We start from the raw sequence: 12,992 nt of genomic DNA on the forward strand, positions 1-12,992 counted from the left end.
CGTCGACTTGGGAGGATCTTACCACTTCTGTCCTCTCCAGCCAGCAGACCTAAAGCATGTGTTTCGATCAGTTCTCTGGTCGCATCTGGAAGATAGCGGATGCTGATATTAACATCATTTTTAGGGTTGTGAGCATAAGGTCCAGATCCACCTAGTTATTTTTCACCAGGGTTTTAAAAGACGAAACCATTGAAGCTGCAGGCATTTAGTCTAGCACTTTCCCCATTCTCTTGACCTGCTTCTCTTGTCTTGTTAATTTAGGCTTGAAACAGGGTGTCACGGTACTTGGCATCTTTATTTCAGGACAGGCTTCTTACAAGATAAGGCACTGGGAGCCGATTGTTACGCCACACCTGTAAGAATTTTCTGTAAACATCTCATGGCCGTGAAAAGACCTTAAAACTTGTGTGTAGTCGCTGTGAGTGTTCAGTGCCAGCTAGTGCTCCACCCCTTCTCCCTCTCAGCCAGCGTCGACTGCCTCTTTGCCTGTGCTCCTGGTGCTCTGACACTGGTGGTGGCACAGGAAGTGGGTTGTATACGTGTACTTTTCTCTGTGGCCGGTAGGTGGGGACTCCATGCCATCAATACTCACTATGTTAATAGAATTTTTTTATTTTTTTGAGATGGAGTCTCGCACTGTTGCTCGGGCTGGCGTGCCGTGGAGCGATCTCGACTCAGTGCAGTCTTCACCTCCCGGGTTCAAGCTTTTCTCCTGCCTCAGACTCCTGAGTAGCTAGGATTATAGGCGCCCACCACCACGCCCAGCTAATTTTTTTTTTTTTTTTTTAGTAGATACAGGGTTTCACTATGTTGGCCAGGCTGGTCTTGAACTCCTGAACTCTTGATCTGCCCGCCTCGGCCTCCCAAAGTGCTGGGATTACAGGCATGAGCCCCCGTGCCTGACAAACTGTTAGAATTTTTAAAAGGAAATTTGACCAGCCTGGCCAACATGACAAAACCCATCTCTACTGAAAAATACAAAAATTAGCTGGGCCTGGTGGCGGGCACCTGTAGTCCCAGCTACTTGGGAGGCTGAGGCAGGAGAATCGCTTGAACCCATGAGGCGGAGGTTGCAGTGAGCCGAGGTCGCGCCACTGCACTTCAGCCTGGGCAAAAAGAGTGAGACCCCATCTCAAAATAAAACAAAATAAATAAAAGGAAATTGAATTTCAAATTCAAACTTCCTCCAAGATCCTAAGTACTGAGGATTGCATGAGTCTTTGGCTTTTGAAGTTAAGGGGAACCAAAAGTTTATGCACTTTTTGATAAACAGACGTGACTGGGGCTCTGGGAGGGTACAGTGTCACCATCCGAGTTCCTCTAGGTCTTCACCCAGTAAAAAGAGTTGCACAGGTACCTGGAGATCGTGTTCTCCTGGGCTGTTACCATCTATTTGTTTTATTAACTAGCTGGGAATAATGAGGAGATGATATTTAATTTCCCCTGACACCCATTCCCGGTAATGATGTGTTGCTCTTTTGCGTGTGTTTTAGAATTTGCCTCGCTGGGCTGGGGCCCCATCCCTCAGTCAGGGGCCTCTTCTGAGCAATTGTCTCTATCTAGTCTGTGGTTCCAAGACTGTGTGGGAGGAATGCTGGGGCCTTTTAACCTCCCTTTTCCATCCCCAGGGGCCTCATTGCCTCAGTTCATTTCATTAATCCTGAAGAAGAGCTTGTCCTGTAAAGGGGGAGGGGATGAAATCAACTGAATTTCTGCCAGAGATTCAGTGGCTGGGGGTTCCTTTGTACTGATCCTCAGTGTTTTTCTTTTTTTTTCTTTCTTTCTTTCTTTCTTTTTTTTTTTTTCTTTCTTTTTTAGACAGAGTCTTGCTCTGTTACCCAGGCCTTAGTGCAGTGACACAATTTCGGCTTACTGAACCTCTGCCTCCCAGGCTCAAGTGATTCTCCTGCCTCAGTGTTCCAAGTAGCTGGAGCCACAGGCATGCACCACCACACCCGGCTAACTTTTGTATTTTTAATAGAGCTGGGGTTTCGCCATGTTGGCCAGGCTGGTCTCGAACTCTTGGCCTCAAGTGATCCGCCCACCTCAACCTCCTAAAGTGCTGGGATTATAGGCGTGAGCCACCACCATTCCTGGCCTCAGACAATGTTTTTCTGAAATGACTGAGATATACATCTGTCTAAAAATTGTAGAACATGCAAATGAGCGGTCTGAAGTCAAGAAATAGGTGACTTAAGTCTCTGTGACCTGCATTTACTTACTGGCCTAGGGACTTCAGCACTTCAGGGATGTCCCCCATTGCCTCCCCCAACCCCAATCAAGCTCTTGGGTGTTAAAGAATCTCTTTCTTTTGTGAGTTTAAATGACTTGTCTTCCAAGAACCTCTAAACTGAGCAGTTCTGACAACTCCACCAGAGAGACCACATTTCTCCTCTCTGAGGAGCTGTGTTAGCATATCCCCAACAGCAGCATTGCAGCTTCTGATTTATTCTTGGAACTAGGATGTCAGTGAGAACAAAAGCTGCCAGGCAGCAGCCAGGAATAGGGGTTGCATCTCACGAGTAGAAAGTAATCTAAGAGAAGCAGAATGCAACCTTACTTAGATAACATACTTGTGTGGACTGGTCTAGGGGTTCTTGCTAATGAACAGAAAGTTAAGACAGGATGGGAAACAGGTGGCCCAAATACCAGCTTCTAGGCCGAACCAACGGTTGGGATGTTGCTGTGTTAGCAAGGTCGTGCGAGGTTCTTCCTCCCTATCCCCACAGCATTCCTCTCCTGCTGTCTGCTCGCTCGCCAGCCACCCTCTGGTTAATTTTCCTAGGGCATGCTTAGTTCCTCACTTCCCTGAGCACAAATCTCCATGGCTGCTGGTTGCCTACAGAATTAAGTCAATTAAGTCCAAAATCAGTTTGGTGTTCAGAGCCCCCATAATCTAAATTCCAGCCTATGTTCCTCTTCCTGAAGTTCACTTCAGACAAGCTCAACTCCTCATTTCTCCCCGTACTCCCCTCTCTTGGTCCTCTAGATACTCATATCTCCATGAAGAGTGCCTTTTCCACACCTGTCCACAGTCCACATCTCACCCAGTTATTTTTTTCCTTAAGATTCTATTTTTTCCTTAAGATTCCCCAAACCCTCTTGCAACTGAGTTCCACTACAAGTCTGCCCTTTTGTGGCCGGCTCCATTGTACCTTAGTACTTCTCTAAATGCCGATCATCCCATCAGACCAAGCATCCCTGTTCCTCCTTTTCCTGTTCCGGAGCACCTAGCCTTGTATGTTACAGGTGTTGTGTATATGTTGAACGAGTGAAGCAGAATTCCAAATGATTTTAAAATGTGAACATGAATAAACAGTGGGATACAGCATCTAGAACAAAACCATTCCACTCTGATTTTGGAAAAACCGTGAAAAATATATCTGAATTTATTAAGTATAGTATAAAACGGTTGTGGCAACAGAAAGTAAAAACTAACATGGACTGCTATAAATATGCTAAAGCCTAGTTGTTCAAATGATACAATTCTTTCATGCTACTCTAAAGTTTATAAAGAAAAAGGATTTACACTTTACACTGTACACAAAAGGAATACCTTCTGAGAGCTGGGGAGTGGGTAAAGGGGAAGGAGACTTGATGTCAAGGGTGCTTTTGAGGAACATGACGGGCCGGCCAGCCCGCCCCAACTTTGAGGCCCTGCTGGGCTCTTGTGACTATAAATACATTGTCTGTTTCTAATGCAATCTGTCTTTCCTGAAAGATCTTACTATCTTTTACTATTGAGACATTCTTTTATCTTTGTGGTCCTGTTTCCAAAGCTGCTTACGGTGACAGGTCAGGAGGTTGAGCTTTAGCTGAAAACAGGGTGGCATGGCCACTTTCTGCCCTGGGAGGAGGCATTCCTGGAGAGGCTAGTGTGCATTCATGTCTTCCCATCTGACAGAGCATCCTGCAATCAGACCAACTCCTGAAAACTTCCAAAATGGGAATTATCTGGGAAAATGCACTCTTAACTCTCCTATAGGGTCTCCTCCCGCTCCTGCGGTGTGGTGGGTCTGGAGATGTCTGTATAGAGAAGCACTCTGCCTTTGCAGTGTCTTCTGAAGAGGAAGAGGCGGGGTCTCATTTGCTTTTGAGGAGTCGGTCGTTCCTGGTCACAGTTGCATGTTGTCTTGAATCCAGTCTAGGTAGTTGGTGACCTTGGTGTACACACCCGGGACATCCTTCTGTCCACAGCCCAGGCCCCAGCTGATGATGCCCACCAAAGTCATGCGGCCACCATTCAGACACACCAGGGGGCCTCCCGAATCACCCTGCAAAGGAGATAGCAGGTTTGGCTTTTGCAAAAAAAGGCAGACTATCTGGAGAAAGTATGTGCAGCATAAACATTGTATTCTTCAAAATACAGCAGGCCCTTCAATAATATTCCATTCAATGTCATTTCATTATAACATTGACAAGAAAAAAAATCAATTCCTGTCTGGGGACACTGTCTGCCTGGGTGTTGTCCGGGTACCCTGGTTTCCTTCCACATCCCAAAGCTTGCACGTTAGGCCAACTGAGGATGTGTCTACATGGGCCCAGTGTGAGTGTGGGTCTGAGTGAGTGTGGGTGTCAGTGGCTCTGCAATAGGTTGGTGGCATCTGTCCAGGGCTGGTCCTGCCTGGCGCCCTGAGCTGCCAGGTGGCTCTGGCCACCCTGACCTGAGACCCTGAATTCAGATAAGCAGGTTGGAAAATGAATGAATGAATACAAAGTGTTATAAAGTAAAAATCTGTCTGGTCTATGATAAATACACGAATGAATGATGACAAACTGTGAGGTGTGGAGGCAGTCAGGGAGCCTGCCCTATTTGTGATTGTTTTTGAACTTCATGGTAGTAAGAGGTGTTCCTTACCATTTTTGCTTTGCAAACATTTATTCCCTGAATTAACCCACCACTATTTTGACCTCCATCACTCACTTATTCTCCAAAAATTGGGTGAATAAATACTGTTTGTTTTTATTAACCTTTCTTAAATGTATTTATTTCAATATTGAATGTTAGAAGTGTTTTGGGTCTTTAGAAGTTTGCTGATATTTTTATAACTAGAAATACTGTCACAAGAACTTCACTCTTTTTATCTTTTTTTTTTTGAGATGGTGTCTCACTCTGTCACCCACCCAGGCTAGGATTCAGTGGTGCAATCTCAGCTCATTGTGGCCTCCGCCTCCAGAGTTCAAGCAATTCTCATGCTTATGGGCATGCGCCACCACACCTGGCTCATTTTTGGGTTTTTAGTGGAGACAGGGTTTCACCATGTTGGTCAGGCTGGTCTCGAACTCCTGACCTCAGGTGATCTGCCTGCCTCAGCCTTTCAAAGTGCTGGGATTATAGGGATGAGTCACCACACCTGACCAACCCTTGTTTATATCGATTAGCTGATGGTAAAATTGGTTTTGTTATATGTCATTTCACTTACAGTTGCAGTTTCTAAGAACCTGTTTTTTCCAGGCATGCTGTTAAGTGGAGACTTACTGAAGAGTGGGAAAACTGTATCTCAGTTATCTTGGTCCTCTGGAGGATTAGGCTGTATCTATTCTGGTAAAGTAGAGTTAATTACTCAAACGTGTCAGGCCTCAAAAACCCTGGCTTGGCTCTACCACCTACTAACTGAGTGGCCTTAGACTAACTATGGTTTTCTTATCTGTACCATAGAGATAATATTAATACTAACCATAGGGTGGTTATGGCATTCAGTAGAAAAATGCGTGAAAAGCAATGGAAGACATCTAGTAAAACTCTTGGTAATTGTTAGCTGTTCTTATATTGAATTAAAATGATTTGGTTTTGCTTTTAAGCATGCAGATAGATAATGGTTTCGCTTTGGTACAACCTTTTTGTTTTTGGAGTGTAAGCTGGGTGGTACAGCTAAGGTTTCTGAAGTAACCATTCAAAAAGAAACTAAGTACTGTCAGGGAATCAGAGGGGAAACCGCTGATATGACTGCCTTGCAAAAACAAAGCCCACACATCCTTCAGTGCCAGAGCCTGGCCTCACTTCTCTTTGTATCTCTTCTACTCCCAGCCCCTAAAGGAGAGCTTGGCACACTGCAGACACTGAAATGTCTGAGGAAGATCAATTCCTTGGCTATGTGTAGGTCTTAATACCAGCAGGCTGGCCTGTCCTCCCGCACCCCAGTATCTGGCTAATCATGAAATATAAGTACTAATTCTGATAAGGATGCTTACAAGAAGGACTCCAAATAGTGTGCTTTCCCAGGGTATTAGGGCTGAATGTGAGTTTTGAAAACTTTCTCACATCATCGAGATCCTGCTTCCCAGTAAGTTGCCTTTCTACCTTCTTCTACAAAGCAGACTCCAATTCTCTAGCACCAACAGAGGCAAACACTTCTTTGTTTTTTTTTTTTTGAGACCGAGTTTCGTTCTTGTTGCCCAGGCTGGAGTGCAATGGCGCGATCTCGGCTCACTGCAACCTCTGCCTCCTGGATTCAAGCGATTCTCCTGCCTCAGCCTCTCGAGTAGCTGGGATTACAGGCATGTGCCACCACGCCAGGCTAATTTTGTATTTTTATTAGAGATGGGGGTTTCTCCATGTTGGTCAGGCTGGTCTCGAACTGCTGACCTCAGGTGATCCACCCGCCTTAGCCTCCCAAAGTGCTGGGATTACAGGCGTGAGCCACCACACCAGGCCATGGCAAACATTTCTTAATTGTGTGGCTCTCTCCATCACTTCAACAGTCAATCAATTGCCTGGGCTGAAAGGAAATCCTGTACAGGTGGAGTTTCTCGTGCAGATCCTGGGGGAATTTCGTGCAGTTTAAAGTTCTTAGGTTTAGGGGACTTTGATCTTCCTCCAGTTGCTTTATTCTCTGAGGCCCTCGCCTAGAATCCCCAGGGGTATCGCTAAGAGGAAATCACTCCACACTGGTGATAACTTTTTTCCTTGGTGAAGAACCTGTTGTCCCAGGGGTATTTTTCCCTGGGTTGTGCCCAGCATGGGCGCGCCACTCCTGTTTACCTGGCAGGCATCGTGCAGGTTCGCCTGGGGCCCGCCGCTCCGAGTGTCTCCAGCACACAGCATGTTGTCGGTGACTGTTCTGTTACGTAAATGTTGTGATGTGCAGCGGCTGGATGGGTACAGTCTGACATGAGCCTCCTTCAGCCGCTCCGAATAGAAAGGAGACACTGAAAGGGGAGAACCGTCATGTGGTTTTAGGGAAAGTTATTTATAAACCTTTTAGAAAGAGAAAGCCAAATTTTCCAATAATAGCTAACATTGATCTAGATTCAACATATATTAGGTCGAATCCTATGACACTGCTGGTATTTTATCGTTTTGACCCACAAAAACAGCAGGATTCCGGGACTGAACCCCCAGCCTCTCCCTAGTGGCACCGCTGATGCTTCGGACCAGGCAGGTCCCTGTTGAGGGGGACGGGGACAGTCCTGAGCCCTGCAGTGTGCAGCATCCCTGGCTGCACTCACTGAAGGCTGGTGTTAACCCTCACCCTGAACTGTAACAACCAAAGATGTCTCCAGACCTCGCCAAACGTTTCCTGGGGGACAAAATCACCCCAGCTGACAACCATTCGTTCAGTAGTATCTCATTTAACCCTCCTCATCTAATTAGGGAGATAGTTCTGTCTCCACTTTACCAATGAGGAAACTGAGGCTGGGAGCAGTTCAAAATAAAAGTCCATGTCCACGGTCACATAGTTCAGCAAGTGGGATTTGAAATCGGGTCTATGCAACTCCAGCTTCCCAGAACCCACACGCTTAGCAACTGTACTCCACTTCCTCCTCAGAACCTTCCCAAAACCTGCAGCACTTTGAGGTCTTCATACTGTTGTGTTGTTTCCTGGCCTGCAGTGTCCCTGTGAGGCAGGGACAGCAGAGACAGACCCCCACGGCACAGGGAGACAGGGGACTGGCGTCAGTGCCTGACCTGGGCTGGAACCTCACTCTCCTGACCCCATTTTCCTCTGGTGGACCGCAGCCTCCCCTGCTGTCCTGCAGACAGGATGGGGCCAAGACATCCTTCCACTTACAGGCCTCATGCTTGCCGTAGCCGGAGAGCTCACACTCAGTCCAGTCCGGCAGCTGCAGGTCCGCCGGCGGGAGGCACACAGTGCGGACCATGCTGCTCTCCTGTGCGCAGTGGGACAAATCTGATTTCAGCTGCAGTAGCGCTGGGAGAGAGAAAGGAGGAGTGAGCCAGCGTGAGGGCCACGTCCCTGGGAGGGGAGGAACATGCAGGAGGGACAGGGGCCGGAGGAGGAGGCCCATGCGTGTAAACACAGGCGAGTGCATGTGGGTGTGTTGTGTGATCTGAGTGTGAACTGGAGCCGGGAATGATGAGCTCTTGGAGCCGGGAATGACGAGCTCTTACCAATGTCATTGTCATAAGTGTCATCATCGAATTCCTTATGGACAATGTATTTTTCTACTTCAAACTTCTGCTCTTCTTCACCAGGGACCACCCGGTATGTTCTGCCCAAGATCACCGTCAGGTGCTGGGGCGGAAACCTGGTGGAGAAACAGCCTTAGAATGCTATTTTTGCTGTGGGATTTCCCCTAAAGGGCTTGGTTTCTAGGCCTTAGAGGGTGGAAAAACCAGCTAGGTTTCTGAGCCCCTACCTCTCCTGGAAGCAGTGGGCGGCGGAGAGAATCCAGCAGGAGCTGATGAGTATGCCCCCGCACAGGAACCGCTCTCCTGGTGACCTCCTGTGCTTGGCAAAGATGGCAGCCTGCCAGGGGTGGGAGGCGATGTCGGCGAAGAGCCCTCCTTTAATGCGAAACTGAGGCTGGCTGTACTGTCTCAGGCCGCAGGTGGCTGCAGAGGAAAGGATGAGGAAGCTGTCAGACCCACAGGCCTCCTGCATGTGTGTAGGTAGAGAGAGGGGGCCATCTGCGTGGCTGTAAAACCACAACTTTCACTTGGTGGGATCAGCATGCCAAGTGTTGTCCATACATTCTCTTTAGTTCTCACAGCAATGAGTTTCAGGAGGCGGAGACTCCTTTTTTTTGCCCAAGGTTGCAGTGGCACCCGGATTAGTTCCCAAGTATGTTTGACTCCAAAACTGGGGATCTACCATCCTTCATTTCTTCTAATATTTTCCTACAGCCATTTCCTGGCCTAAGAAATAAAGGATTGCAGCTTCCTTCTGAGGAATGTCTGCTCATTTGTTTTCCATCTGCCCAACCTTACCTATGCTTCAAGGCCCGTGTACAATCCTGCCTCCTCGCAAAGCTTTCCTGACATCCCCACCTGCTCAGCTCTGAGGAGCTTAGGGACACGGACCACTGAGGGCTCATACTAATGCCCTTGGGTGTGAGTTAGCTGGTGGTCTGTGTCTCATCGTCCCAATTAGACTAGTGTTCCTTAGGGAACATTCTGGCTGATCTGTGTGTTCACGGGAGCTGATTAATAACCTACTCTCCAGCCATTTCCAAACTAAAATTTCATTTTTTAGCAATATGCACCAACTTGAATCTCCTATTTCTCACCCACGTCGTGAGCCAGCTCCCCGTGTGAACTAGGTCAGCAGGAAACACGGGAGAGCTCACAGTGGAAGTACATGCCTTGGGGTCAGAGGGCATGAAGGCAGGCCCTGGCTTTACCTCCCAGGGCCCAGCGAGCTTGGGCAGGCCACCTGGCGTCTGGGAGACTGCTTCCTACTCAGTAAACTGGAGGTGGGAAGACCACCTCCACCACGCCATTGGAAGAATGTGGTGAAGGCACTTTATTATCTAAGGAGCCATGCATGCGAGGCCTCCTCCTCATTCCCCATTACTCTCAGCATCACCAATAGAGGCGTCTAGAGAGAGTTGGGTAGAGCCTACTGACTTCTCAGAGAGGTTGCTGTGTTCTTTTCTTTCTTCTCGCCCCTCCCCACCACCCCCATGCATGGAACATGGACACCTGTCCACCCACCATGGCTTCAGTAATGGAAGCCCCCTCCCCACCCAGCCTGGAAGTCTGGTAGGCACACAATCTGCACCAGACAGCCATGGAGGCCTAGAAAGTGGCGAGGAGATGGTGAAGAAGGGAGACCAGGTGCAGGGAGGTGGCCGGGGCCCAGTCCTTACAGCAGGAGGGCACATCACAGTACTCCCATGTCAGCCTGCGGTTCTTCAGCACGTGGCACCAGGGCTTGGCGTCCCCATCAGGATTCCTAAATGATAAGGGAATTTAACGTTTCCTTTTTATCTTCTTATTTTTTAATTTTTGTAGAGATGGGGTCTTGCCGTGTTGCCCAGGTTAGTCTTGAACTCATGGGCTCAAGTAATCCTCCTGCCTCAACTTCCCAAAGTGCTGGGATTACAGGCGTACACCACCAGACCAGGCCAGGAGTTTAAGGTTTTCAATCCCATTTTTCAGTCACATCACAGGCCATGTAAGAGTAGGAGACTCAATAAACCGATGAAAACCACTGAGCTGGGAGGGAAGGCACCGAGTTCGTCTTGACTTTGTGGCACACCCCCACCCTAGGAGAACTACTCTTTAACTTCGTTATGCAATCAGTAATGTAGTGTTCTAATCTCATAGGGTTGTTGGGCAGAACTGTGTGAGCTGTCCTGTTATGGAACTCTTACAAATCGTTGGAATAAAGATGTCATAAGAACAACTGAGGACTAAATGGTTACAGGCCAGGACCCTTAACTTGGGATTTGGGTTGGAAAACTGGCAGACCTTCCTTTTCACAATAAGTGTTATTCTAGCAAGTGAAGAGGTTGGACTAGATAGTATCCATGGGTGTTTCCCATGCACTGGGTCTGTCATGTAACTTGAGGCATTGAATCTTCTCCCATCTCACACCCTAATCCCACGTTCTGCCAAAACCTGAACCCCCCGCCCCTGTGCTACCTACCGGCAGTAATTATGTTTGCCCAGGCCCAGTGCCTCGGCATTGGGGTTCTGTGCTGTGTAAACCTTGCCTATCAGGATCATGGAATTCCACGGGAGGCAGGAGGCACCCGATGCGGTGAGGCTGTGGGTGCCACGGTAGGCTAATCCATTCCCAAAGTAGCAGTCACTGTTTCCTAGAAGAAAAGAATTCTCAAACTGAAACAAAAACAAATTCTGAAGCACGCAAGTCGGGGCTGGGGTTTGAAGAAGAGCTGCCGGCCGGGGAAGCTGGAGGCCACTAGCCCGGCACTGAGAAGAGTGTAACACCTCACACTTCCCCTTTTGTTGCCCAGGCTGGAGTGTAATGCACGATCTCGGCTCACTGCAACTGCCACCTCCTGGGTTCAAGCGATTCTCCTAACTCAGCCTCCCAAGTAGGTGGGGTTACAGGCATGCGCCACCATGCTAGGCTCATTTTGTATTTTTAGTTGAGATGGGGTTTCACTGTGTTGGTCAGGCTGGTCTTGAACTCCTGACCTCAGGTGATCGGCCTGCCTCAGCCTCCCAAAAGTGCTAGGATTATAGGTGTGAGCCACCGTGCCCGGCCTGAGCCTTTTTCCCCTTCTTTGAGTCCTTTTACTTAGAGATGGCAAGGGGGCTTCATCTCCACTGGAAGTGGCTCCCTAGATTGCTGTGTTGAGAGAGAGGCTGGGGGCATCTCCAGGTTCAGCAGGAAGGCTGCTGCGTTCCATGAGTGGGGACTGTTTCTGGAGCTGCTTTGAAAGCTGGTAGGGGTTTCCTTGTGTATACTTAACAGGCTGTGGTGAACCAAGGTGCTTCAGTAGGGCTGGGGTGGGGGTTATTTCTCAGACTGTGTCTGCCAGTGTCCTGAGGATCTGATGATGGGCTTGGGAAGGAGGAGGGGATGAGCCGTAGAGTGCTGCCTGTTTTCATCTATTTACCCCATTTTTCCATTTTTTTCTCCCCACCTGAAACTGACAAAGCATACTTCTATACATAAATACCATAAATGGAAGGGATTTTCAAGATTATCTAGATCTGCAAGTCTTCATTTAGACCAGATCATGGGGGATGGGGAGGATGCTTTAGAGTGACCATAAAGTCTTCAGAGTCACAGGCATCACCCGTGGACCTGGGTGCTGAATGCACATAGCTGATGCGTGTTTATATATATCATGTACAAATTTAATATATGTGTATCATATATATACACACACACACACATTTATGTATTTATTTTGAGACAGGATCCCACTGTCACCCAGGCTGGAGTGCAGTGGCACAATCATTGCTAACCACGGCCTCAATCTCCCAGGCTCAAGCGATCCTCCCACCTCAGGCTCCCAAGCAGCTGGGACCATCGGCATGTGCCACTAGACCTTACTAATTTTTGTATTTTTTGTAGAGATGGAGTCTCACTTTGTTGCCCAGGCTGGTCTCAAACTCCTGGGTTCAAGCAGTTCTCCCGCCTCAGTCTCCCAAAGTGCTGGGATTATAGACATGAGCCACTGTGCCTGCCCTAAAAATATTTAGAACTTAAAAAAAATCTTTCATAGTGCTGTGATAAATAATGTAATGATTTGTAAAAGCACCACTGAATTCACAGTACCTTTCTGTAACTTAGGATTTTTTTCTTTCTCTTTTTTTTTTTTTTTGAAACAGTTTTTTTATTCCATCGCCCAGGTTGGAGTATAGTGACATCATCTTGGCTCACTGCAACCTCCACCTCCCAGGTTCAAGCAATTCTCCTGCCTCAGCCTCCTGAGTAGCTGAGACTACAGGTGCCTGCCACCACAACCAGCTAATTTTTGTATTTTTAGTAGGGACACAGTTTCATCATGTTGGCCAGGCTGGTCTCAAACTCCTGACCTCAGGTTATCCACCCGCCTCAGCCTTCCAAAGTGCTGGGATTACAGGCATAAGCCACTGTGCCTGGCCTAGTAACTTAATATTTTCTTTGTTCAATTTTGGAAGTTTGGTTTTTTTGTTTGTTTTTGCATTAAAAGGTTTGAGAGGGAGCAAAAGAGAGAGAAAGGCCCATTCACCCATTAATCAAAAAAGGGAGAATCTCCATTCATTCTCAAAAGGACTGAAAACCACTGATTCAGCCCCATCCTGTCCTCCATAGTGGAGGACACTGAGGGTCAGAGTGTGAGGA

General features: G+C 47.8%; 1 protein-coding gene across 2 annotated transcripts in view; it reads right to left on the minus strand.

Moving 5' to 3' along the window:
• Nucleotides 1-3,357: 3,357 nt before the first annotated feature.
• The window catches only part of PLAT (plasminogen activator, tissue type), a 39,935-nt gene continuing 30,300 nt past the window's right edge, over nucleotides 3,358-12,992 (minus strand). For both annotated transcript variants that reach the window (XM_023214462.1, XM_023214461.2), the window contains exons 8-14: nucleotides 10,836-11,007; nucleotides 10,054-10,139; nucleotides 8,602-8,797; nucleotides 8,354-8,490; nucleotides 8,013-8,153; nucleotides 6,983-7,149; nucleotides 3,358-4,274 (exon numbers count right to left, since the gene is read on the minus strand). In XM_023214462.1, the coding sequence (XP_023070230.1) occupies nucleotides 4,116-4,274; nucleotides 6,983-7,149; nucleotides 8,013-8,153; nucleotides 8,354-8,490; nucleotides 8,602-8,797; nucleotides 10,054-10,139; nucleotides 10,836-11,007 (1,058 nt within the window). In that variant the 3' untranslated portion in view covers nucleotides 3,358-4,115. The remainder of the gene's footprint in view (nucleotides 4,275-6,982; nucleotides 7,150-8,012; nucleotides 8,154-8,353; nucleotides 8,491-8,601; nucleotides 8,798-10,053; nucleotides 10,140-10,835; nucleotides 11,008-12,992) is intronic.

Source organism: Piliocolobus tephrosceles, chromosome 7, assembly GCF_002776525.5.
Source record: "Piliocolobus tephrosceles isolate RC106 chromosome 7, ASM277652v3, whole genome shotgun sequence".
Taxonomy (NCBI): Eukaryota; Metazoa; Chordata; class Mammalia; order Primates; family Cercopithecidae; genus Piliocolobus; species Piliocolobus tephrosceles.